Source organism: Poecilia latipinna, unplaced genomic scaffold (genome assembly GCF_001443285.1).
Source record: "Poecilia latipinna isolate Pla-1442-1.1 unplaced genomic scaffold, P_latipinna-1.0 Scaffold1517, whole genome shotgun sequence".
Classification (NCBI taxonomy): domain Eukaryota; kingdom Metazoa; phylum Chordata; class Actinopteri; order Cyprinodontiformes; family Poeciliidae; genus Poecilia; species Poecilia latipinna.
Window position 1 is genome coordinate 116,776 of NW_015114133.1, and position 25,212 is coordinate 141,987.

The 25,212-nt window shown below is 37.3% G+C and overlaps 2 protein-coding genes across 3 annotated transcripts in view; both read right to left on the bottom strand.

Moving 5' to 3' along the window:
• On the bottom strand, nt 1-8,909 carry LOC106963289 (adhesion G-protein coupled receptor G2-like). Of its 2 annotated transcripts, none has more exons than XM_015058124.1 (16): nt 8,542-8,909; nt 7,386-8,397; nt 7,160-7,278; nt 6,947-7,083; nt 6,705-6,861; nt 5,364-5,513; nt 4,762-4,884; nt 4,588-4,630; nt 4,412-4,515; nt 4,196-4,320; nt 2,786-3,054; nt 2,594-2,693; nt 1,358-1,644; nt 1,146-1,247; nt 593-709; nt 1-507 (listed from the first exon to the last, which is right to left on the bottom strand). In XM_015058124.1, exons 2-16 carry the CDS (start codon nt 8,320-8,322, stop codon nt 407-409), a joined length of 2,871 nt encoding a protein of 956 aa, XP_014913610.1. In that variant the 5' UTR covers nt 8,323-8,397; nt 8,542-8,909; the 3' UTR covers nt 1-406. The 2 variants fall into 2 exon arrangements, with proteins under 2 accessions (XP_014913610.1, XP_014913609.1); XM_015058123.1 differs by lacking the exon at nt 8,542-8,909 and having other exon boundaries at nt 7,386-8,045; nt 8,118-8,397.
• The window catches only part of LOC106963287 (mucin-5AC-like), a 23,858-nt gene continuing 7,371 nt past the window's right edge, over nt 8,726-25,212 (bottom strand). The window contains exons 4-23 of the mRNA XM_015058122.1: nt 22,940-23,198; nt 21,684-21,746; nt 21,090-21,131; nt 18,721-18,873; nt 18,581-18,625; nt 18,428-18,501; nt 17,066-17,146; nt 16,947-16,990; nt 16,740-16,864; nt 15,115-15,226; nt 14,986-15,044; nt 14,853-14,900; nt 13,676-13,740; nt 13,556-13,599; nt 13,355-13,391; nt 13,236-13,273; nt 12,451-12,578; nt 12,237-12,357; nt 8,887-11,476; nt 8,726-8,752 (exon numbers count right to left, since the gene is read on the bottom strand). Of these exons, the coding sequence (XP_014913608.1) occupies nt 8,726-8,752; nt 8,887-11,476; nt 12,237-12,357; nt 12,451-12,578; nt 13,236-13,273; nt 13,355-13,391; nt 13,556-13,599; nt 13,676-13,740; nt 14,853-14,900; nt 14,986-15,044; nt 15,115-15,226; nt 16,740-16,864; nt 16,947-16,990; nt 17,066-17,146; nt 18,428-18,501; nt 18,581-18,625; nt 18,721-18,873; nt 21,090-21,131; nt 21,684-21,746; nt 22,940-23,198 (4,155 nt within the window). The remainder of the gene's footprint in view (nt 8,753-8,886; nt 11,477-12,236; nt 12,358-12,450; nt 12,579-13,235; nt 13,274-13,354; nt 13,392-13,555; nt 13,600-13,675; nt 13,741-14,852; nt 14,901-14,985; nt 15,045-15,114; nt 15,227-16,739; nt 16,865-16,946; nt 16,991-17,065; nt 17,147-18,427; nt 18,502-18,580; nt 18,626-18,720; nt 18,874-21,089; nt 21,132-21,683; nt 21,747-22,939; nt 23,199-25,212) is intronic.

A 25,212-nucleotide genomic window follows, 5' to 3' on the forward strand; every position in this document is an offset into this window, starting at 1 on the left:
TTAGTAGTCGAGTTTGGCACAGTTTTATTATGTTTATGTAAATTCGTTGACAGCAAAGCAGCATCATGACAGTCAAACTGCGAAAAGGCTCCTATTACTCTCATCTATCATCATCTTACTTGCATTTAAACAATTGAGTCTCAGCTCTAACAGTGAAATACTTTGAATTTTCAGGCATAAACAAACCATACCTCTGCTAATCTTCTTCCTGTATTATTAAAAAAGTAAACATTTACCCATCTGTCTGTCTTTATCTAATTTCATTGTGGAAATAATGACACGTCTTGCTTTCCGTTAGAAGTTGGCTTTTTTCAGTCTTCCTCTGCTGTGAAAAATATTTCTCCTTCATTCAACCTTTTAAAGACTTCATCTACAATTAGCTTCCAGCCTCACTAATCTCTTCTCATCAGGGTTCGCCTTGCAGAGACTGGCTCTGCCTGCGAGCCTCATTGAGGACAATGTCGCTGCTGGAGTGATCCGATATTCCGCTGTCCCAAAACACAGAGCCTGATGGGAGGCAAACGAGGAAAAACACTGATTTGGGATGTTGTTGTTGCACAGACAGGAAGAGGAAATGCAATGCGACACGTACTGCTGCTGCTGGTGACGTTGCTGCCGAAGGAGGAGCTAAGGTTGCTGTGTTGGTTGGCCGATGTCGTAGCTGTAGCCACCACCGACAACTTGTTGTGTGTGGCAGTCCGGCTGCATTCTATGGAAAAATACATGATTATATCAAAATCAGGCTTTCTGTGTGTTTTTAGGTCCTTATAAAGTAACTATATTTGGTAAATAAAATAAAACATTATTCTTATTACTCCAGTCTTATCTTTCAGTCACTAATATAGTTAAATAAAGTGAAAAAGAGCAACTAAGCATAATAGAATCCACCATTTTAGAGTAGAACTTAGCTTAGCCATAGCTTGTTCTGGGCAAACTGAGCAAACAGAAACCATCCAAAGTAATAAAATACACATATTATCCTACTCAAGCATGAATAGACTGTAACTTACACTCTCATAAAAACCATAAAACTACCTAAGAACAACAACTTCTTCTGCCGATCGGCACTGCTGCCTGCACAAAATATTACTCACAAAACGGCACCGCCACCTAGTGGCGACGATGACAACTACAACTCAGCTCACCTGAGTTCTCAGACAGACGCCAATTTCCGCAACACAGAAACGTCCTCCACATCCTGCGGACATTTTCCTTTACCACACAGTGGAAAATGAAGACAAACAAACCTACACAAGACATTTTTATCGGTTAGAATGCAGTTTAAAAAAATAAATAAAGATAAAGATGTATATTATGCTTAACATTAAGGAGTGGATTAGCTCTGATTAGCGCTCACCTAGCAGAGAGTTGCATATGGTGAACATGTATAAAAAGGCGAGCCTGGCTTCTCCCCAGGCAAACAGAGCGAAGCCCCAGGTGAGGCCGAGCAGCAGGACAAGGCCGATGATGCTTCTGATGTCGGTCATGGTGCTCCGGTTGGGAGACTGGTTGTGAGGGTTCTGTTTCTTGATCCGGGCCAGCTGGACCATAACGACGATGAAGACCGCCAGGCACAAGACAAAAATGAGGAGGAAGTAGGCCACCACGCCCACATAAAAGGCGATGTCATTACGCAGCCAGCAGCTGCAGAGAGACACATGAAAACAAGCTTAATGTGGGTTAAAGACGGTATGCTAGCAGAGAAGCTAGCCAAACATAACAACATAAAGTCGGCTGTGATGCTACCATTCCAACAAAAACTTAATTTCTAAATAATGAAGCAAAAGATTTACACATTATTCTTTGTGTTTGCATGTAGATTACGAGCAAAGACACCTTTATACAAATGTTAAAGTTTGTGCTAGCTAACTATTAGCCCAAAAAGAAGTATCTCGCCATTTCTAGTAGCAAAGAAGTATTGTTGAAGATAGTTGAAACCATTTGAATTCTAATTATCGTGCAAACTAGCTAAAGCTCTACAGCACAACTAGCTGCTAAAGTAAGCTATAAAACGGCTAATTTTTTTTACTGAAATCAAATTTCAACTTGTAGCTTTTGCTTCATACTTTTTAGCATACCTTAATGAAGCAAAATAAAAGTAACTTCCAAAAGTTACTGCTTTCATACTGGGGAGCTTGTTTATGTTCCATATACTGATTAAATAACAGCTACTTTAAATTAAATTAATGAATGAATTAAAATTAACAGCAAATCCTGTTCTTGTTTACAAATGCCTAGCATTAGCATAACAGCTAGTTATTACAATAGGTTAGAAAAGTTCCACTTTAAAACATTCCATATTAAGAAGTTATGTTTAGTTTTGAGTAGTGGTTCTAGTAATGATTCAAAGTTTTTTTTTTGTTCATCTGTGTTGTTTAGGATAAGGAATATCAGCCACTCTGATTAAACTTAGCAGCAAAAACTTGTATGTCTGTAGGACCATAAGACTGGATCCTTTATTTTGAATTTGCTTACAGTACCAATATCTTAACATAAATCTTCCCAAGAAAATGCATCTGCATTTTTAGGGATAGTTTTGCTTGTTAGATGATTGAATGTTGGAGAAACTGAAGAAAAATAATAAAAATCGTACAACTTATCAGACGTCCCATCTTCGTATTTTCCATTCGGAACCAGACCGTAGTTGTTTTTGTCCACTGCTACAATAATGACCACCACAAAGAGAGGAATACCTGGTAGCAACAGTAATTAGACAAAAATAGTTGTCAGTGCAATTAATAATAAACATATTTAACTTTTGGAGCCTAATTTAAGCATTTCTTACCCCAACCCATAAGGGAGAACTTCAGCATGTATTTACTCAGGTAGGGCGCGAACACGCGCACGATGCTCAGGTACATGTGCAGAGCTTCAAGCCCCGCCCACGTGAATGAGGACAACAGGAAGTAGTGCAGGAAAAAGGCAGTGCTGATGCACAGGTTGACGTTTTCGTAGTTGGACAGCCAGCCGTCCAGCAGAAAGACCAGGTTGAGAAGCAGGAGGGACAAGCAGAGCTGGACCAGGATCTTGGCTGGAATATCGCGGAGGAGTTTCCTGCAAAGAGATTCATCATTACTGCTTACAGAAATAACCAATGGATATGTAGAAGTCTGTAGCTTGAGTGACATAAGAAGTTTATATATCTTCCTGAACATTTACTTGTAAGTTAGTTTGTCTTATTCAAGTGTTTGCACTAGAACAGGGGTGTCCAAAGTGAGGCCCAGGGGCCATTTGCAGCCATTGGAACTATTTTGGGCGGCCCTTGAGTCTAAGTTCAAAACTAGAAAATTTGCATTTTTGCAGAAAATGCAGTGCGGATGGTATTTACTGAATGTTTTTGGTGAAAATGCAAACATCCCACCGAAACAGTATTAGAAATTAGTGCAGAACAGTGCTTACAAAGCTAAATTAGAAGCAAAAGAAGCTAAAAAGCTAAAACTAGCTAAAATACTAATGATTGCATCTAGGCTGACACTTGCATGTTGGCCTAAAGTAACATAATCCATGCAGAGTGAAAAAACTCACAAAAAGTTAAAATTAACTAAAAAGCCAAATTAAAAAGTAACGCTAGCACCAAGGATAGCACTAGCATGCTAACCTTCAGTAACATACTACAATCGGAGTCAAAAAAACCCATGTAAAAGTGAAAATTAGCTAAAAAGCCAAGGCTAAGCTAAAAAAGTAAGCTATGTAGGCTAGCACTAACACAGTGACTACAAAAAGGATACTACATGCCGTACAAAAAAAAAAAAAACAATGTAAAAGCTCAAATTAGCTAAAATGATTTTAGCATAAAAGGTATCAGAATTATGTTGGTTTTTGCTAGCATGGTAGCTCACAATGCTAGCAAAGACCTACAGCATTCACAGCCTAAAATTAGTTAGCCAGTTCAGACAGTTGACGCAGATCCACATTTAAAATCAACATTGGTGATACAATTAAGATACAATTAAAATTTTAAAATGGAAAATGTAAGTGTATGTTTTGTTTTTAATCTGGCAAACGTGGAAAGAGCTACAGATATCTGACTACTTTGTGTATTTCACTGTACTGTGTGCTTATTTTGTTTATTTAGTATGTAAAAATAAAAAAAATAAAATATTTTTTGTGATAATAAATAGAACATGATTTGTTTTTTTTTTTTAACCAAAAATCCTTGGTAAGATTTTGTGTTTTTGCAGTGTAGTGTTCTTACTCAAATAACATGTGTGTTATCAGGGTGACGGCTAGAAAAACCGCAGATATTCCACATCCAATGTAGGTGAAGAAAGTCAAAATCTTTGCCTGCTGAGGGTCAGATATTCCCTCTCTGGATAAATCCTGTTTAAAGCCCAAACGGACACAAAATAATCAGACGTATTTAGGCCACACCGTTGTATTACTTAGTAAAAGGAGAAATGTTTAGAAATACCAGCAGGATGGCAAAGGAGGTGAGATGGTTGCAGCTGCAGGTTGTGTATTCAGGAGTGGCGCTGACGACGGAGCAGCCGGTATCATCCCAGCCCCCCAAACCGTCTGAAACAAAAAAAAAGTTGAGTCAATGTCAGTTTCCTAAAGCTGCTAACAGACCTGAATGTTTGTCCTCACTTTTCTTTGTGAAATTCCAGAAGACGCATGATGTGACATTATTCTGCAACAGAAAGAAAGATATTAAAACAGGAAAAAGAAGTGTGTTGTGAGCTTACGTTGATGTTACTTCTGGTTTTCCTTTAAATTCTATGTTGAAGGCTTTATCTGAGTATGTTCTGCATTAATACTCACTTGAGTTAAGTTGCTGTGAGTGATGGTAAACGTGACGTTCTCCTGCAGGTTGCTGATGGACAGATTGGCCACACTGGACCCGAGAACTGGACTGACAGCCGTTTGGTCGTCTAAACTGGAGTCCTGCAAAAAGAAATCAGTTTTTTCATCAAACATGTCTCAAAGTTGAACATCTGAGCAGGTTTTCACATCCTGAACTGAGTAAAAAAATATTTTGTTGACTGATTAACTGAAGTGTTTGCAAACAAATTGAATTAATCTGGAGCCGTTTTTGCATCTTTCAATGTTGTATTCATAGAGTTTAGGCAACATGTGTGAAGTTAAAATCTGAGAATACTTGAGATCCTCTCTAAAAATACTTTTAAGTTCCTGCTTTAATATCTCAAACATGCTTGACTTACTTTGGAAATGTGCGAAGCTGCTGCTTTGAAATGAAAAGACTTGTTGACTCAGTGACACTGAATGCAAATTAATTCCTTCATATAAACAACTGTGCACTGCTTTGTGTTGGTCTATTCTATAAAACCTCCATTTAAATATATTGAAATCTGGTTTTATGGTGACCAAATTTGAAACCAGTGAGCCTATCAGCAGAAATGTACCTTAAAGAGGGAATTATTTTTGTAGAAAGTGAACTGGACTCTGCTGGCCTGCTGCTTCTCTTCAGGACTGAGGCCTGAAGTCACGGAGGAGGGCAAGCCCAATGAGCCCAAAGCAGGAGCTGACCTTTTGACCCTTCTGACATGTTGAAGCTGGAGAAAAAAGGCAAAAGCAAAATACAAAATTGACCTGATGCATCATACATTGTTCCTGACTGGTTCAACTCGCAGACATGAGGTCAGCGTTAGGTCAAGATTAAAACCAGGATAACCAAAGTTTCCTAACTTCACAATAACAGTAAAAAGAAAAGGACGTCTTTTGCTGCTCTCTGGTTTGTAAATGGGGTTACTGGTAAATCTTCAGACATGGGGCCCAACTTTATCTGTTTGCTGCTCAGTGTTGGTGGACGTCTGGTAAATGGGTCACATACTAGCATAAATGACCAGCATTTTTAAATTAACAGCTAGAAACAGTTAAAACTCTACCATTATTAGATTTAAATACTGTTTTTATGGACTTCAGGCTTATTCGTATCTGGTTTTGTACATAAGTTCTGCAGTTTCACCTCTTTATGGATCCGTTTTGTACCTGTTAACAAAATGGTCTTCAGTCTCAAACTCAGGTCTGTTTGTCAAGTATTGCTGGTGAAAGTGTCAATCTGTTTTCTAGAGTCTCCTAAAAGTAAATCAGGACCTTCATCAACCTCCAAATGACAGATATTATCCAATAGGCTAATAAAACACATGAAACCACGAGAAGACTATAAACAATACTTAAAAACTTCTACTGTGCAAGTAGGTATTCAATGTTGCTAGAAATATCTTGTGTCAGACACATTTTGTATCCAAAAGAGTCGAATAAAAATGGCTAATAACCAATAGTAAAATCACCAATAGTAGTAACAACGTTGCTGGTTACTGGAATATATGTAAGCTGTGATATCCAAAAACACAAAATCTTACTGAGTATTTTTGGTCTAGTTTCTATTGCAAATATTTTAGTACACTTCCAATAAGACAAACTAACTTAAAAACAACATTTTAGCAATATATAGAGACTTGCTTTACGTAAATAGTTCCTCAATACTGATGAAAAAGTTCTAGCAACACTGGCAGATTATTTCACTTATAATAAGACAATATTTAATTTATTTGCCAATGGAACAAGTACTTTTCCATCAATATTAAGGAACTATTTACTTTTTAAAAAGCCTCTATTTCTTACTAAGAAGTTATTTGTAAGTTTGTCTTATTTCAAGCTTACTAACATATCTGCACTAGAAACTAGGCGAAAATACTTTTTGCAGTATGTAGACGTTTAAAATAATCAAGTCTTTTGATTACCTGTACATCATCGATGTCGAAAATCTCAACACTGGTTTCAAGAAAGTCGGTCCAGTCCACTTTCCTTACTGCCAGAACCAGAGAGTCTGAGGACAAGATGCCAACATCTTCTGCAAATTCCAGCTTCAGAGCCAAAGTATCCACCATACGAATCAGACTGTCATCAGCAAATAAAAAAAACACATTATAATTAGAAATGGCCGTAGTCGTGAGTTGGTGTTTGAGGCGTGTATCAGTCAGACCTATTTGTTGATCCAGACAGAACCTCTGGATCACCATTTATGAGGTTGTTTATGACGTTAAGGACGTTTTGTCCCACTGATTGAGACACAGTTGGGCCCGACAGAATTTCCTCCAGGTCATCCACCAATTTAGACACCTGAAATATGTATAAATAAAGTTATGCTCTCATATTTTACAAAAGTAACAGTACTTCAGTTCGGCAGTTGCGTCACCTGAGAAGAGTTTAGCTTGGACACATCTTCTGTTTGAGCCAACAGCTGATCTGCATGTTCCTCCTTACTTTTTGCACTTGTACTGGACTTCACAGTGGTTGTCAAAGTAGTTCCAGTCCCTCAAAAAACAAAACAAAGATCAACCCAATAAGTTAGAAACCTTGTTGGTTTTCTTTTTGTTCTATGAAACTCTGACTAAAAATTAGAAGATATAATCTTTACTCACTGGCCACTGTGCTTGTTGTAGTTTTAATGGTTGGGAGAGTTGTTTTCTGAGACACTTCAGTTGTAGTTATGATTTTATTTGTTGGATTGTGAGCGGTTGTAGACGGAGTTGCAGTGGCAGCAATGACAGGAGTCGCTGAGTTATAACTCAATGGTTCATTCTCTTCAATAGTCGTGACAACTGCAGTGGAGCTGCTGTCATTTTTGTGTACAGTTGTCAAGGGAGTCGCACTGACTGTGGTCTGGTTTTCAGTCTGGTCTGTTGGTTTTCTGTTGTCAGGAACTGAAGTCCTACTTTCTGCAGTAAAGTGTGGATGTGTAGTACTGGTAACTTTTGTCATAGCTGCTGCAACTGCTGTGCTTTTGGCAGAGGTTGTGCTCTGTTGTGGTTCTACAACTGGTGCAGTAGTCATGTAGGATAAAGTTGTTGCCTTATGAGGAGGTTCAGTTGCTGTTGTGTAAGTGATGGGAGACTTAGTTGTAGTGTACAAAGAGCTGGAATCATCACGTTTAGTTGTGTTGTGTACTGCTACAGCTTTGCTAGTTGTGTTATTATTGGGTGATGCAGTTGTGAAATCATGATTTGGTGTGGTATCATACATATTTGTAAAATTGCTGCCGATGGTTGCCATGTTCCGATTTGTTGTGTAATTGTTGCTTGTTGTAGGATTAGAGGGTGTTGTGTAATTGTTGCTTGTTGTAGGATTAGAGGGTGTTGTGTAATTGTTGCTTGACGTGTTTGGTTTGTGTAGGGTTGTCAAATTGATGCTAGCTTGAGTAGCTTCGTAGGCTGTCATATGATTGTTTCTGGTTGTAACTTGGTGATCTGCTACATAGCTGCTGCTGGTTGTTGTAGCATTGCTTTCTGGTAAGTACCTACTGCTGGATGTTTGGACTGTTGTATGAATGTTGCTAGTTGTTGTTGTATTGTGTTGCATTAAGTAACTGGGTGTTGTAGCATTATAGTGTGCTTTGTTATTGTTGCTTGTTGTTGTAGGTTTGGAGGGTGTTATGTTATTGTTGCTTATAGAAGGATTAGCGGGTGTTGTGTTATTGTTACTTATAGAAGCATTGGAGGGTGTTATGTTATTGTTGCTTATAGAAGGATTAGCGGGTGTTGTGTTATTGTTGCTTATAGAAGCATTGGAGGGTGTTATGTTATTGTTGCTTGTTGTAGGTTTGGAGGGTGTTGTGTTATTGTTGCTTATAGAAGGATTGGAGGGTGTTGTGTTATTGTTGCTTGTTGTAGGATTGGAGGGTGTTGTGTTATTGTTGCTTATAGAAGGATTAGCGGGTGTTGTGTTATTGTTGCTTGTTGTAGCATTGTAGAATGTTGTGTGGTTATTGCTGGTTGTTGTGGGACTGTTGCTGGGTGTTGTAGAATTGTATACTGTTGTGTTATTGTTGCTTGTAGGATTGTAGAATGTTGTGTTATTACTGCTTGTTGCTGTAGGATTTGAGGGTGTTGTGTAATTTTTGCTTGGTGTTGTGGCATTGTATACTGTTGTGTGGTTATCGCTGGGTGTTGTAGTACTGTAGAACATAGTGTTATTGTTGCTGGTTGTTGTGACATTGATTACTTTTGCTTTACTGTCTGTGAGTGTTGTAGCATTATATAATGTTGTGTTATTGTTTGATGTTGTGGGAATGTTGCTGGGTGTTGTGGCATTGTAGGTTGTGTGATTGTTGCTGGATAATGTGGAATTGTCTACAGTTGTTTGATTGTCAGTGAGTGTTGTAGCATTGTAGAACATTGTATTATGACTGCTTGTTGTAGGATTGGACGATGTTGTGTGATTGATGCTGGGTGTTGTGGCATTGTCCACTGTTTGATTATCTGTGAGTGTTGTAGTTTTGTAGAATGTTGTGTGGTTGTTGCTGGGTGTTATAGTGTTATAGAGCTCTGTGTTATTGTTGCTGAGTGTTGTAGGATTGTCTAAAGTTGTTTGATGCTCAGTGAGTGTTGTAGCTTTGTAGAGTGCTGTGTTATTGTTGCTGAGTGTTGTAGGATTGTGGATTGTTGTGTAATTGTTGTTGGGTTTTATAGTGGCAAAGAGTGTTGTGTGATTGATGCTGGGTGTTGTGGCATTGTCCACTGTTTGATTGTCTGCGAGTGTTGTAGCATTATAGAATGTTGTGTTATTGTTTGGTGTTTTGGGAATGTTGCTGGGTGTTCTGGCATTGTAGACAATTGTTTGATTATCTGTGAGTGTTGTAGTTTTGTAGAATGTTGTGTGGTTGTTGCTGGGTGTTATAGTGTTATAGAGCTCTGTGTTATTGTTGCCAAGTGTTGTAGGATTGTCTAAAGTTGTTTGACGCTCAGTGAGTGTTGTAGCATTGTAGAGTGCTGTGTTATTGTTGCTTGTAGGATTGGAGGGTGTTGTGTTATTGTTGCTGGGTGTTGTAGGATTGTGGATTGTTGTGTAATTGTTGTTGGGTTTTATAGTAGCATAGAGTGTTGTGTGATTGTTGCTGGGTATTGTGGAATCATCTACAGTTGCTTGATTGTCAGTGAGTGTTGTGGAATTGCTGGGTGTTGTGTAATGGTTGGTTGGTGTTGTAGCATTCTGGATTGCTGTCTGATTGTTGTGTTTTGTGGCATTGAACTCTGCTGTGTAGTTGTTGCCTGGTGCTGTTGCATTAGAGTCTGTTGTGTGGTTGATGTTTTCAGTTGTGTGACTGTTGCTGGATGTTATAGTGCTATCGTCTGTTGTGTTGTTGGGGTTTGTGAGTTTGAGCTCTGTTGTGTATTTCTTGCTGGGTGTTGTATCATAATGAATTATAGTGCTATTGTTGCTAGGAGTTGCTACATGATGTTCTGCTCTGTCGGGTGTTCTAGCATTGTAGGCAGTTGTTTGATCATTGCTAGGTGTTGCATATGGCTTTGTGTAATCTGAAACAACAGCTGTTAAAAGAGTGTTAGTCTCTGTAGTTACATTTTCCAGTTTTACTGGAGGATGGGTTGGAGATGTTACATTTTGTATGTTTGTCAAAGATGGAGGACTGGTGTTACTTGTAGTATTTGCTGCTATGTTGCTTTTGGTACTTTCATTGTTTGCTGTATTTCCATCATTGTTTTTTGCTCCACTGCTTGTAAAGACATTCAGTGTAGTTACGTTGGACACTGCTAAGCGACTGGTGGAGGGTGTAACAGTAGATGTGTCGTAAGTTTTTGTTTCACTGGATGGTAGGAAACTGGTTGAAGGTACAGTTGCATAACTTGGGTGTGATTCAGTTGTAGTTTTAGTGGATGAAATTGTACCATAAGTTCTTGTTTCATTGGATGGTAGGAGACTGGTTGAAGGTACATAACTGGGGGGCGACTTTGTTGTAGTTTTAGTGGATGAAGTTGCACCATAAGTTCTTGTTTCATTGGAAGTGAAGACACTGGTTGAAGGTACATAACTGGGGGGCGACTTTGTTGCAGTTTTAGTGGATGAAGTTGCACTATAAGTTCTTGTTTCACTGGATGGTAGGACACTAGTTGAAGGTACAGTTGCATAGCTGGGATGCAGTTCAGTTGTAGTTTTAGTGGATGTAGTTGTACCATAAGTTCTTGTTTCGTTGGATGGTAGGACACTAGTTGAAGGTACATAACTGGGGGGTGACTTTGTTGTAGTTTTAGTGGATGAAGTTGCACTATAAGTTCTTGTTTCATTGGATTGTAGGACACTGGTTGAAGGTACAGGTGCATAACTGGGGGGCGACTTTGTTGTAGTTTTAGTGGATGTAACGAGGCTTGTTGTAGTTGCTGTTGTCTGCTTGTGGATTGGTCCAGTTGTAGATCCATTGTAGTTTTTTGTTTCACTCAAACTAGCTGTAGTAAACACTGTTTGATTGGTTGATATTTCGGAGTGGACCGTGGCATTCTTGGAAGATTCTGCAGCTGACGTTAAGTTGTGCATTGTTGAGTTGTTTGGTGGAGTGAAACTTGTGTTTGGAGACCATGTCAGCTGTTTTTGCTCAGCGTTTGCAGTCGTGTGGGTCACAGATGTTGGTGAAGTGAGGCTGTTAGTCTGAGTTGGGCTTGTTGTTTGAGGAACTGGAGGGCAACTGTCCGCCAGGAGAACAGCAAGAGTCTCATTAGCTTCACTGCAGACAGAAAAAACAGAAGTTAAGAGACAACTTGGTGGGATTTCATCAGCTAGCTTTGCTTATTTAGGATAATTGCAAAACAAGACAGGAAGTGTTAATTAGGAGTGCATCGATTTATTGGCACCAATTTCCTTAATTTTGGGAGATCGGCCAATACTTACATGTGAAGCTGATCTAATCTGCCTCAGCAAAGGCTTAAAAATCCACCACTGCCCTCTTCTGTACTTTTTCAGTTAACAATGGTCACCCCACTGTTACCAACTCAGCCACTTTCTTATTGTACTTAGCAAAATTTAAGACAAAAAAAAAAACTGACATTGGCCAAAATTGGAATCAGCAGGTCAGGCTTTTTAAAGATCGGTAATTGGAGATCGGCCAGAAAACTGCAATCGGTGCACTCCTACTTTTAATGGTACGTATTGAAATGGCAGCATTATGCAGAATGTAGGGCCGTAACAAAATCTAGCAAACATTAAAATGTATTACTCTTGTTAGCTGGATGTACTGTTACATCCTGTGTTGCACCTCTACGAGACTATAAGTGAAGTCTAAAAGTAAAAACTGAGTTTATTAACAGTGAATTTAACTTGTTTCTGGTGCTTTTAAATGGTGGAAATAATATTTCTTCTCTCTAGTTATCTCAAAGACGGGAAACTTAAACTCAATGAAATGAAAAAACTTTGTCCAGAATTGGTCCAAATTAAGAAAACAAACCATTTTCTATAGTTTTTATCTGGAGTTTTGTGTAAATACAAACCATTTTATCAGAGTGGAGCCAGGCTGACAAACGTCAGAGGGAAGCAGGTCAGCTTTACTCCACTTCAGGTTGGACGCCAACAGGGCGGGACCAGACAAATCCGGAGCGCCACCACACACCACTGGGGCAACAGAGAGTTTCATCAATAAATATATAAACACACGTTCATATATTATTGTTTTTGTATGCATGTGAACACAGTAAAGGCACCAACTCATTCGAGACAGTGAGCCGTCGGTCGTTATGAACTCTTCCTTGTCAATGAGGAGTTTCACAAGTTTACTGAGGGAGCAGCTGTTGACGGGTCCGGACATTTCCAGCACCACCATGCAGCTGTAGAACCTGGGAAACCGGGAAGAGACGATCATAAGCTCTGATTAACATTCCCATGTCAGGTATTCAGTGCATTTAAAATCTGTCCAGTTTTTAATCTCACTTTAATGTTTAATATCGTTGAATATATTTTATATGACAAAGATTACCTCAATGGATGATTATTTCATTTATACCAGGAAAAAAACAATCTGTACTTTTATGAAAATTTAATTTTCTCCTGGGAAAATCATAACTTACAAAACACAAGCATAAAAAAAATTATTTGACAACATGAAGTAGGCTAAAAAGTAAAAAAGCGGCATATTGTGGATAAAAGTCAATAAATTAGAGTCTTTTTCAGATTTAAATTACCTTTTAAAAACAACAACCTTCAAGAATACATTAAGCATAATTTTCATTAAGCCACACAATTCTGTATTAAAATATATTACATTATTCTGACATAATATTTTAAGTTAAAATGTTTTCTTTAGCTGTAAGAAGAAATTAATGTAAATAACAGCTTAAAATATCTTTCAGTGTAAATAATCAATATATTCACTTGAATTAAGAATTGAGTTAATAAAGTAAATTAAATTTTCATTGATATTAGGTTTTTTTTTTAATTGCATAAAAATTGCATAAAATATCGAACATGTCTTTAAAAGAAAAGCAAATGTTTACCTCCGATTAATTTCCCCGTAACATTCCAGATGAGTGCCCTGGATAAAAACAAACACATATAGTATGATATTTTTCACCTTGTAGATGTGTAATTTAAGATTATTTGCAGTAAAATTTACCGTGTGTTTTGTTACGATGTCTGAACAGTTTTCCCCCCTGAAACAAACAGTAGTTTGTATATTTAGCTGTTAACCACGTTATATAATTAATAATGGATGTTCTGGTCAAACAGGTTAAACATTCAATAATTATAAAAACTTAATCTGGTGAACAATTCAGAGCAAGTTATTTAATTTGTAGAGTTAAAAGTTGTCACTTACTGTAAGTTCGGTGTGCACACTGAGAGGATGTTAGATTTTAACAACTATCAAACGAGCAGAAAGTCAGTTTCAGAGGATATTTAATGGAACGAATAATGAAAGTACAATAACTTTACATACCAAGTCTCTGAGGTGGATAACTGTCATATTACTGGTGATTTTGATTTTTATAGCATAAAGCTGCCCTGAAAACAGAAAGAGGGATGAGAGATGCATAATGCCTGGTTCACATTCTCACCTTATGATCATAAATTCATAAATAATCATAAATAACATTATATTGGCATATTGGGGCCTTTGTAGGCAGGAAAAAATGAGTAAAATTTCACCAAAAAAACTCAGAAATTCTCTAGGAAAACTCTAGGAGTTTCACAAGAGGAAAACGCTAGAAAAAAACCTGAAATTTTGAGGTTTGTGTCAAAAAATTTCCACGAAAAATAAAAAATTGTAAGTGTGAAAAGTCAATTCGTCTCAGAAATCTTCTAGAAAAAACTTGGAAAATTCTGAGTCTGAAAAGTCAAAAAAAAAAAAAAAAGTTTGGAAATGTTGAGATTGGTGTCACAAATTTTCTGGAAAAACATGGAAATTTCTAGGTCTGAAAAGTGGAAAGAGTGCTAGAAAAAACAGACAATTCGAGATTAATGTCATACACTTTCCAGAAAAAAACTGAAATTTCTAAGTCTGAAAAGTCGAACATTTCCTCAGAAATTCTGAGATTCATCTCAGAAATTTTCTAGAAAAAATTTCTAAGTTTGAAATGTCAAAATATTGCTAGAAATTTTTTTTTCTGGAAAAACATGGAAATTACTTAGTTCCAAAAGTTGAAAATGTTCCACTTTAATCTGCAATGGTTTTATTACACTGTTGTACCAACACCAGTAGTCAATAACTGGAGGAAAATCCAACATTGTTTTCAAAATTTTGCTGCAGATTTTTAGGTCATGCTGTAGGAAATCTAGAGGATTCTTGCTGCTGTTTTCAAAAAGTGAAGCGTTGTTTGGACAAATATTCCCTCTGATTTGTACTTTTCTATGATGTGTAACCAATTAGCATCTTAAAAGCTCAAATAATGAACCATCAGAACTGTTGCTATATTGTTTCATAATTTATCCTGAATAACCTGGGAACAACCTGAGAATGTAGTGACTGAACTATGGAGAATTTATACCTGAAAGTTTGATTCCTTAGTAAACCAAAAATAAAAACCACAGGAATAAACACAAAACGACGCCCAACGTTGATTTTAACTTCTCTAACAAAACAAAAACCAGGATTAAAGATATTTCTCTTGTCTTACTCTCAGTTTCACAGAAAGCAGAGCAGTTGCAGAAACGAGGCACCGTCCCTGAGAAGCAGAAAAACCTTGATGAGAAACATCAGCGGCAGCAGTCGATTTGTTCTGGCAACACGGCAGAATAAATGACACAAACCGCTGCAGGAGTTTGGCGTCTGTTGTGGAGCCTCCACAGAGTTTGTCTCTAAGACAGAACTGGAGGAGAAACGTGTGAAACACAGAGACTGAATTAATCAAACCAAGTGAAACTGGAGTGGCTGCTCACCAGGAGATGTCAGAGGTCCTGTTCGACCTGCAGATTTCATCCAGAGACGACGTGGACGTGCAGCGCACAAAGTCACCACTAGAGGGCAACCCGTCCTCACAGAGCGTTCTTCCTGATGTGGAAGAAAAACAGCAAAATCTTTCATTTTTCTATTATCTTAATCAATTTTCTCACAGATTTGGACCAGACTGAGTTTGATCTTACTCACATTTGCTACTGAATGAGTTGAATGTTTGTGTGTAAAGTTATAGAGCTAGTGTTTACATAAAGGTGGATGTGTTTCCATGTCCAGTTTGCATGCATGCATAATGTTTCATGTTCGCAGAACAAAAGCTAAATGTTAATTTGGGGAAGTGTGTGCCAAACGCTGCATTTCATTTCACAAACTGTTGGAGAAACTTCCAGAACTGTTCTCTGTTGCAATTCAAGCTTAGGAACTAATTTACAGTGAAGTCCTGCTGCTCCAACATATGAACAGTTTTGTGACTCAAACGATCAAACTTTGCTTTATTTTGGTCACACAGCTGGAAACATCAGCGGCAGCAGTCGATTTGTTCTGGCAACACGGCAGAATAAATGACACAAACCGCTGCAGGAGTTTGGCGTCTGTTGTGGAGCCTCCACAGACTGCAAAAACACAAAACCTTTCCAAGTGTCTTCGGTTTAGTTTCTAGTGCAAATATTTTAGTACAGTTGAAATAAGAGAAAACTACCTTAAAAGTAACTTTACAGCAAAATATAGTTATGTTATAAGTGAAACAATGTAACCTGGACCAAAAGTCCAGGTTACATTAACATATACATTAATATTGATGAAAAACATCAATATTAAGGAATTGTTGACATAAAACAAGCTATTTGTTCTTGCTGAAAAGTTATCTGTAACTTAGTTTTCTCTTGTTTTAAGTGTACAAAGATATTTGCAGTAGAAACTAAACCAAAACTGCTTGGTAATATTTTGTGTTTTTGCAGTCCAGACATAAATGATCAGAAGTTTAGAAGTTGCATCCTTGATAAAAGGTGTTTGAATTCTCCTAAATGCCTTAGGAAGAAGCTGTTGTGCTGCCTTCACTACCGCAGGAAATCCCAACTCATCTGTCATTTTTTACAAGTGTTTAAAAACTTATAACCTCATGGAGGTTTTAAAATTAAATAAGGAAAGAGAAAGTGGAAAATAAGTAATTGTACTCATGTTTTCTCAACAATATTTGTAATAATTTATTGTATTATTTGTATTTATGATCTGAACCTTCAGAGCCACATAAAGACGGTTACAAAGTCAGCCTTCTATGCATCACAAATCTGGAACAAACTTCCCAAAAACTGCAGAACTGCTGAAACACTGAGTTCCTTTAAATCAAAGTTAAAAACAAACTTGTTTAGCTGATTTTGAACCGTAATAAATGAAACATTAATCAATATATTTGAGGGGTTTTGATTTAATTTTTGTTACTCGTTTCTTAATTGGCAGCTGCATCATGTTTTTATTTTTGTGTTTTTATGATATAAATCACTCTGAACTGCCTTGTTGATGAAATGTCCTGCAGAAATAAATTTAATAGACTTATTTTCCAGTCATGTTCCTGTAACACGTTTGAAACATTTAAAATCTCTGTCAGACTCACCGACTCTCTCCACGTTCCCGGTGATGTTTGCCTGCAGCGCCCCTCTGGCGCGCTGCAGCACGTGCTGCAGGTCGCACGGCGACACCGCATGGCTGAGGAGCAGCAGCACGTTGCACAACGTCTGGCTGCAAAACAAAATGCATCCAAACCATTACGGGGAAACACTTACCGGCGTATTTTCAGACACCTAAACGGACTCATCGTTACCTTTCAGTGGCAGCAGCTTTTGCTCTGCAAGTCACTTCCATGACCTGAAATGACGACATTTTCTGGTTTGCAGCAGTGAAAAGTAGAGACGTGTTGCTATGTTTGGGGAGAAATCTCACCTGAAGTTGTCCGTTAGCTTTACAGAAGTGGCCGAATCCTCCCTCATTGCTGGTGTTTTTACAATCAAAAGCTTCTGACACCTGAGTGAAAGATAAATGGAGTTGGTTTCCATCTGCAGCTGAAACTGTAAACCAGGACGTTTAAGGTTGTTGTGTAATTAAATTGTGTTTCTTTCGTCATTTATTGCTGTATTTCTGCAGCTAAAGGCAAAACATCTGCAAAAACACAAAAGGTCGGCGTGCTGAGCTGCCTGGCTCGCTGCAGGTTTGTTCCTCATTCCTGAAAGCTGTGATCCAATCGAGAGGAAATGTTTTTATTGAGAACATTTTTCTTCTTTATTGAATCATGAAGCTGAATAAAGACAAACAATCTGAAGCCTGCAGTGTTTGGTTTTGCTTCAGACCGCTGCATGCCATCACATCTTTGTATTTTTGTCCTAAATTTGGTGGTTTTGTCTTGAAACTTTGTCTGAAACCTGCTGTGACCAGCGGATTTAGGGAACTTTGACCCGTTTCAAAAGGGTTTGAAACAGAAATTAACTTTAAATTTTAACGTCTCTTAATAAAACCACTCAGGTTTCCTAATAAACTATCAGTTGAGCATCATAAACAAGTAAAGAACAACTGATTTTTATAAACTGAGCTATAAATAGATAAAACAATTAGTAGGAACTCTTGCTCTCTAATACCAAGAAGCATTAAAGGAACATTTCCAAGTTTTTTTCATTGCAAATTATTCCATATTTCTTCTTTTTAACATTTGGCTTTGCTTCAACCTCAAACCCCAACATAAGACTAATTTACTGAGCAGCTTGAAGCGAAGCTGGTTAGTAATCAGCACTGAGATCATCGAACTTAAGGCACCTTAGAGGAACGTAGCATTTTATTTGAAGGGGTGAGAATAACGTCTGTTATGAATGTTTACGGCTGCTGTGAAGTGTAACTTGGGAAATAATGACACTTTTAATGTGTCATCATTTATTTATTCTCCTACAATCGCAGAAGTTCAAATATATTTGACAAAAAGTCACCAGAGGTTCTGTCACATCAGCAAAATTAAAGTTGTACAACGTTATAGCAACAGGTATATTTTTCCTTCCACTAAGTAAATGCACTGAAATAAAAGGTAAATTAATTTTATTTGTATTTTTTTCAGTTTTTTTTACAGAAAAGGAGGAGCAGAGCGGTAAATGTCAGCAGCTGTTGGGTAAGATTGCCGCTAAGCTCCTAGCAGAGCAGGAATGTGCTGCTGATTTGGTTCTGGTGAGCCCAGTTTATGGGAAAGTGTCATTTACAGGAATTAAATGTGAGATTCAGCGCTTCAGAAACCCATCGACACGTGCATGACGTTTTCCTTCTCACCAGATTACTGAGGTCCTGTTCGGTTTTATTGCTTTGCTCAGATTTCACACTCATGGGAATCCAGTAGTAAGCATCTAAAGGACAAAAAACACACAGAGCTGCAAAAATGTTCATTTAAAAGGAAGAGATTGGACAAAAGTGAGTGATTCTTACTTTTGTTGGAACATAATTGACTGATGTTGCAGGTGACTAGAGTTCCTGAAAGACAATAAATGAAAACATTTTGTTCTTTACATGAAAAACTCACTTGCTTTCGTATTTACGCGCTGAATATTCGCTGAATGTAAACCAACCTGATGTGAATAATCCTGCAGTTGTACTTCGTTCTGCAGGCAGAGCTGTGATTGGATGAACGCTGGTGCTTAGTGCGACCTGATTGGCTGGACTTTTATCAGGTGTTGTGGTCCTCACTGCTGCTGGAGACGTGATGTCTGAGGAACCGGTCTCTGAAATAAAACAAATCAGTCAAACTGTGTGACTGTGTGCAACTTTAATTTGATGGACGTTGCAGCAGCAGTGGCGGTCCTAGCGTGTTTGGTGCCCCGGGCCCACATGCCCACCATGACGCATCACCTAAAAGTCTGGCAAAAAGTGTCCAGACTTTTTGCCGAAAATTGTCGACTAAAAATTAGTCGCAGGACAAAAAAAAAAAACAACAACATAATATCAAGCAAATAAAGTAGATATTTATTGTAGATCCAAAACTTGAAAGGGATTATTACGACATTGCATTAGATTAAAAAAAACCTCTGATATTTTGTGATTAATCTCAGATATTTTCTAGAAAATTTCCAACATTTTAAATTCATACTTTTTTTGTAGAAAATTTCTGATATGTAAAAGTTAACGGTTTTTTTCTTTGTAAATTCTGCAGTAGCGCTAACACAGTTTTCTCTTTTATTTTCTCCATTTATCTTTGTCTGATATTAAAAACTGTTCAAATATTTAAGAAATCTGTAGGTGAAGAAACTTCTTCCTGTTCTCACTTCCTGTAGCAGCTAGCTTTGCAGCTATGCTAACATTAGTTTGTAAATGTAAAGAAACAGCTAGTATATTTTAGGTTTTAGCTGTAATTTCTGTGCTCTTCTTTCAGAATAGTGCAGCAGACAACATGTTTGTTCCCCACACAGGAAAAAAAACATTCTTTGTGGCTTCTGGAAATTTTCTGCGGCGTTTCGTTGCTACATCCGTCTGCTGCCACTTCCTGTGCTGAATAGTGAAAACTGTTGCTATTTGGTGGTCAAAGTGGGTCTTTGCTGGAAAACAATGACCACCTCCGCTGTAAATCACAAAAGAAAGTCTCCTTTCTGAAGATGACAAAATAAAAAATGACAAATTAGTTTCTTATAACATGAACTATTGTTTGTAAAGCGTTGTTATCCTCAGGCAGTGAATCCTGTGTTACTGCTTGGTAGGACAGAAGACACAGGTCTCCTCCCGTCAATAATCCGATACCAGAACCATCCCTTATATATTTTACATCATGTTTACAAAAGCTGCAGGTTCTGCAGAATCACAAGTATACGCTGCTTTGTGTTGGTCCCACATAACATGTGAATAAAATGTGTCATAGTTTGGTGTGTAAGTAAATTATTTTGTTGCTAACAATAACATTTTTGCCTTCTAAATTAATTTTCTTGATCTACGGAGTCATTAGGATGATGTCCAGACATTATAGAAGTTACCACAAATGAAACTTAAAAAAAAGTATATATTTGTTGAAACTGTCACCATGCTGAGACAGATAATCTGTAAAAAAAATCAATTTCCTCCACCTCCTCCCTGACCTGCTATTGCAGTCTGACGAAATGCGCAAAAACAACCAATCAGAGCCAAGAGGCGGGTCTTAGTGCTATAAATCAACCACGTGAACGCGCTGTTAAATGTGCTAATGGTGGAGAAATAACTCAGTTACAGGAATAACTCTACTGACAGGAAGCTGTACATGGTCATGATTGTCAGCGCTAAAATCCGCCTCTTGGCTCTGATTGGTTGTTTCTAGTCATCACTGGTAGAAGGAGGATACTTGTAACAAACATGTAAATAATGTTTTTTCAGAAAATAACATTTTTTTTTATATTGTCATTAAATATTGACAATATGAAAGTGAAAAACACAGAAAAACAGCCTAATTGATTTCCTTCACCATTTTTCACTTACAATTTCATATTTTTGTAAATGACTCTTCAAAGTATCCAGTTAACTTCCTTTTATACAACGCTGCTGCTGCAGTAGCTGCTGCTGCAGTAGCTGCTGCTGCAGTAGCTGCTGCTGCAGTAGCTGCTGCTGCAGTAGCTGCTGCTCCGGGACTGAGTCCAAACATTTATTTTTAACATATTCCACAGAAAGCTAGTTACCAATTAAAGTAGACTTCCTTTTCTGAATGAACAAGCTCTTGTTCACAAACTTTCTGAACAACTGACTGTACGAACGGCTGTAAACTACTCAATAAAACTAAACAGCTTTATGATGGAACCTGTAGTTCAGGTTTCAGACTGCAGGTTAGGTAGCATGCACTCGAATTAGTGCAGATTTTACTGCACACTCATGACTTTTTGCAGGTCAAATGAGAGACAGAGAAAATTAAACAACTTTAAGTGAAAGATTAGTGTGAAGAATTGTGTGAAAGCATAAGTATGTAATGTGTAAAGGTGAGTCTTACCTGCGGGAAACACTCGACTGCTTCCTGCTTCACTGGTAATGACTGAAACACAAGATATTGTCTTTATTTCTGCTGCTTTGCACTTAAATACTGTTATCCACTTCTATTATTTAATATTTCCCTGTTATGTCATGATTTCTTAAATAAATGTAAAGTTAAATATGAATACTTAACTTTACATTGATGCAGGGATAAACACAAATGTTCTAACTTTACTTTATTCACAAATACACATTTTTTGCAAGAGTAATCCAGCAAAAAAGTGTGAGCCAGTAATTAAACTGGTTCACAATTGGAAGAAAGGAGGTGAAAGATCCCTGATTTCAAATCTTAAAAGTGTGGCGTTCATCCATATCAGCGTAAATATGGAAGAATGCCACACTTTAATTAAAGAACTAGCATGCTAAAACATCAACTGCTAATATAAACTTCACAAATTTAACCAATATGAAACCAAGGAGAGAAAAATTGTTGAAAGAAACATCATTTTACTTCCACACTTGTTTGTGTTAGTTTATCACAAACAATGGTTGTAACGTGACAAAATGTGAAAATTCAAGATGCATCATTACAAAACATAAACAAAAAAGTCACCTGAATCCACACTACTAGCTGTAGCATTGCTTGGATTTGCATCTCGTCTCAATCTCTTGTGGTCTACAAAACAAACAGACATGCAACATTCAACATGCTCTAAAAACATGCACCGCTAAGGACTTAGAGAAGAAGGTAAATACGTTAGTTGAGGGTTTGCATGCAGTACTTTCTGTAAAACCCCAAGGATAAAACGCAGCACTGTAGAGAAACTCAACGGGACTTTGTTGTTGTCAGTAATCCGCCTTTTGAAGAACAAATGAAACCAAAGAGTGAAAGTGATTGCAGTATTGTGTTGGGGACTTGGTGAAATAAAAGAGTGATACATTCAGTTTCAGCTGTTGGTGTTTTAAACTCCTAATTGTCAGGCTACCTTTAGCAGCTAGCTAAGCTGAGCGCTGTCACTAGGTAGTGCATCAACTGAAGTTTCAGCTGTTACTTATTTTTCCACAATCTTTACCAGTAAAGAGACCATACACAGTTCCAGGAGTTACTTGTACTTTTACTGAAATTACTCTTTTAAGTTTCTGCTTTTCTAACCAGCTGTACCACGCTAACATGCTAACAATAGCATATAAAGAGGAACAAACAGAGATAACTCATGCTGGGTTAGTAAAAGTATTCTGCTTGGTAACTTAAGATAAAAAGTGAGGTCAATTATTAATATTAAATTAATACAGTTTTAGTTGCATCTGTTATTTTTGTCCTTTCTTTCCTCAAAATTAGCTAACTCCAAATTAGCTAGCACTGTTTTCTACTAGCTACTAGCTTATTTTAATTGTCATGTTTAGCTAACACTTATTGTGTTTATGCATACTTTACGAAATGTTTGTTTTGTTTTTCATTTAATAATTAACAATGTATTTGGTGTTTGTTTAAAAAAACGTAGATTTGAAGTTGCTGCTTTTACATCTGAAACTAAAAACATGAGTTTAGTTATTGTAATAAATCAACTGAGCCTTATATTTTGTGTTATTTGGTATGTTTTAATATTCTATAATTTTGATACGGTATTTATTTTTTATTTTAAAATCTTAAAGTTTGAACGGGATTAGAAGAAAGACGAAGAACTTAGCTGTAGCTAAATTAAATGTTCCCTACATGAATGCCTTATTTAAACTGGAACATCAGTTGCATTCATGTAAGATGAGTTAATCTGAAAAATATCCTGCTTTCAGTTACAAATGCAGTTCAAACATTAGTAAAAAGAATCTGTCATGCATGTGAAAGTTAATAAATATGCCTGTTCTTCTCACCACATGGAAGAGAATGGTCCGTTTCTTTGGCGTTGGGACTGGTAACATCCCAGTGGTCTCCATCCCAGCCAGTCACAGTTCCGTCCTCGCAGGACCTGTGTTCACCCAGGTCTGCCCACATGCGGAAAAGGTACAGCTCCACCTTTCCCACGGCACCTCCAGGTGACCGGTTTCTCTGATGGCAGCCCAGCCACAGGGAACCAGACGGAGGGATGGCCTGAGCGATGACCGTCCTCTCTGCTACCATGACGTGATCAACCTGGAGCATTTAGACAGACACAGTTGGTAGCTCCTCACAGCTAAAGGTTTGATCTTCAGAAAAATGCTATTATCAATAGAAATTATTCAATATTACTGTGCTAAAATTAAATGAACATTAGCTCATCCCATCTCTGAAGTCTACAAATAAATCTACTCAAGGAAGAGAAGAATTACTCAAGTAAAAAAGCACTAAAGCTACTCTTATAAGTACATTTTTTCCCAAAAAGTTACTCAAGTAAATGTAACGAGTACTACCCACTTTGGTGCTAACAGTAGCCTATTCATGCTAGCAAGCTTAACGTGATATCGGCATTAGCTAGTCATCATTTAGCTAATATTACCTGCATCCAACGGCATTAATCAACTATCAACAGTTAGTTTGAGGGAGAAAACGGTGAAATTTTCTTTGCCTTTTGATAATATTGCTGCCATGATTCTAACACACACCTGCGCAGCTCCGTCGCACATTTTAGGGCTCATGATGTGTTTAAAGGCGGCTCGGAAAAACACGTTACGACATGTTAGCAACATTAAACAGTTAATGTTAGGATTAAACAGTTTAAAAAAAGTGCGGGGGACAGAGGGCGCAGATGCGGGAAGTGCGGGATATACATATACAAAACATCATAAGTATGTTTTGTTGAAACATGTATTATTGAACTGTAATGACGATTTGTTTCCTAAAGTATCTTGAGATGACGTGATTAAATAAGCTTAGCTGAATTTAATTGAAAAGGCCAGAGCACAACAACAAAAGCTTAAATGGAAGTACAGTAATGCTAAAATGGAAATTATGCTAAAAGAGAAGTTATGATAAACTTGCTAGCTTAACTTCTGTAACTTAATAACACAACAACACAAGCCACAACTATACTAAAGTGGAAATTATGCTAGCATAACTTCCTTTCTGGCTTTTTGTTGTTGCGTTGTGACTGTTGCTGTTATGAATTTTGCACTTTGTTTACCCTTCTGGGCCACTGTACATATCGTTTTTGTCAATATGATAAAATATAACTATTGGATGGTTTTAGTTTCTTTCCATGAATCCCCCAAAACCTTTGGAAAAAAGACAGAAACTGTTATCTTGCAAAAGATTATCCACCTTTCTATCAAAATCTGTTGATATAAGATCTAAACAAGAACATACCAGGATTTCTTTAAATTATTTGGATAATGGAGGAACCGTTTTAGGCCACTCTCAAACTTATTTTAGAGAACTTTTTACCAGATGAGCCCCTAAATGTTTTGATAGCTAATTGTTGCTAAAGATTCAATGTTTGAATCTTCAAAGCAGTAAAATTTAAAATGAAAGTCCTCCAGTTATTGACTGGTATCCCTTACATATTACTTTAAAAAGGAAAGTGTGTGAAATGAAATATTTCCATGGCACCAGGATTTGTTACACCTCAAAATTATGCTCTTCTATAAGTTTTTCCTGCAAGATCAGGTTGATGTTGTAGCACGATAAATCCATGTTACTTTTGCTTTGGTGACAAATTTGTTTATCAAATTTACCAGAGCTAAATGCTACAGTGGATTGAGCTGCAAACACATTTTAGTATTATGTAAAGTTGAAATATAGTAAGCCACATGTCTTCCCACATATTTGTGCTCAACTTGTTAGCACCTGTAAGCTAGCAGCTAGGTTGGATGTAATAATGCAGAGGTTTAAGCTAGTTAGCCTGCCAAGCTAAAACTGTAGAGCTAATTTGTCTTTTGACCTTTTATAAAGTCTTACTTTTTTGCCAATTACTCAAACACTTGTTTCACCAGTTGTTAGCATTCAGTTTGTTAGCAAACACAGCAAAAACACAAAATCTTTTGGCCTAGTTTCTAGTGCAAATAACTTGGTGCACTTGAAATAAGACTAACTTAAAAATAACGTTTCAGTACGAAATATGAGCTTGTTTTAAATCAATAATTTATTAATATTGCTTAAAATCTACTTTTTTGTTATTAACAATGATTATTTCACTTTTAACAGGATATTTCTCCCAAGTTGTAAATCAAAT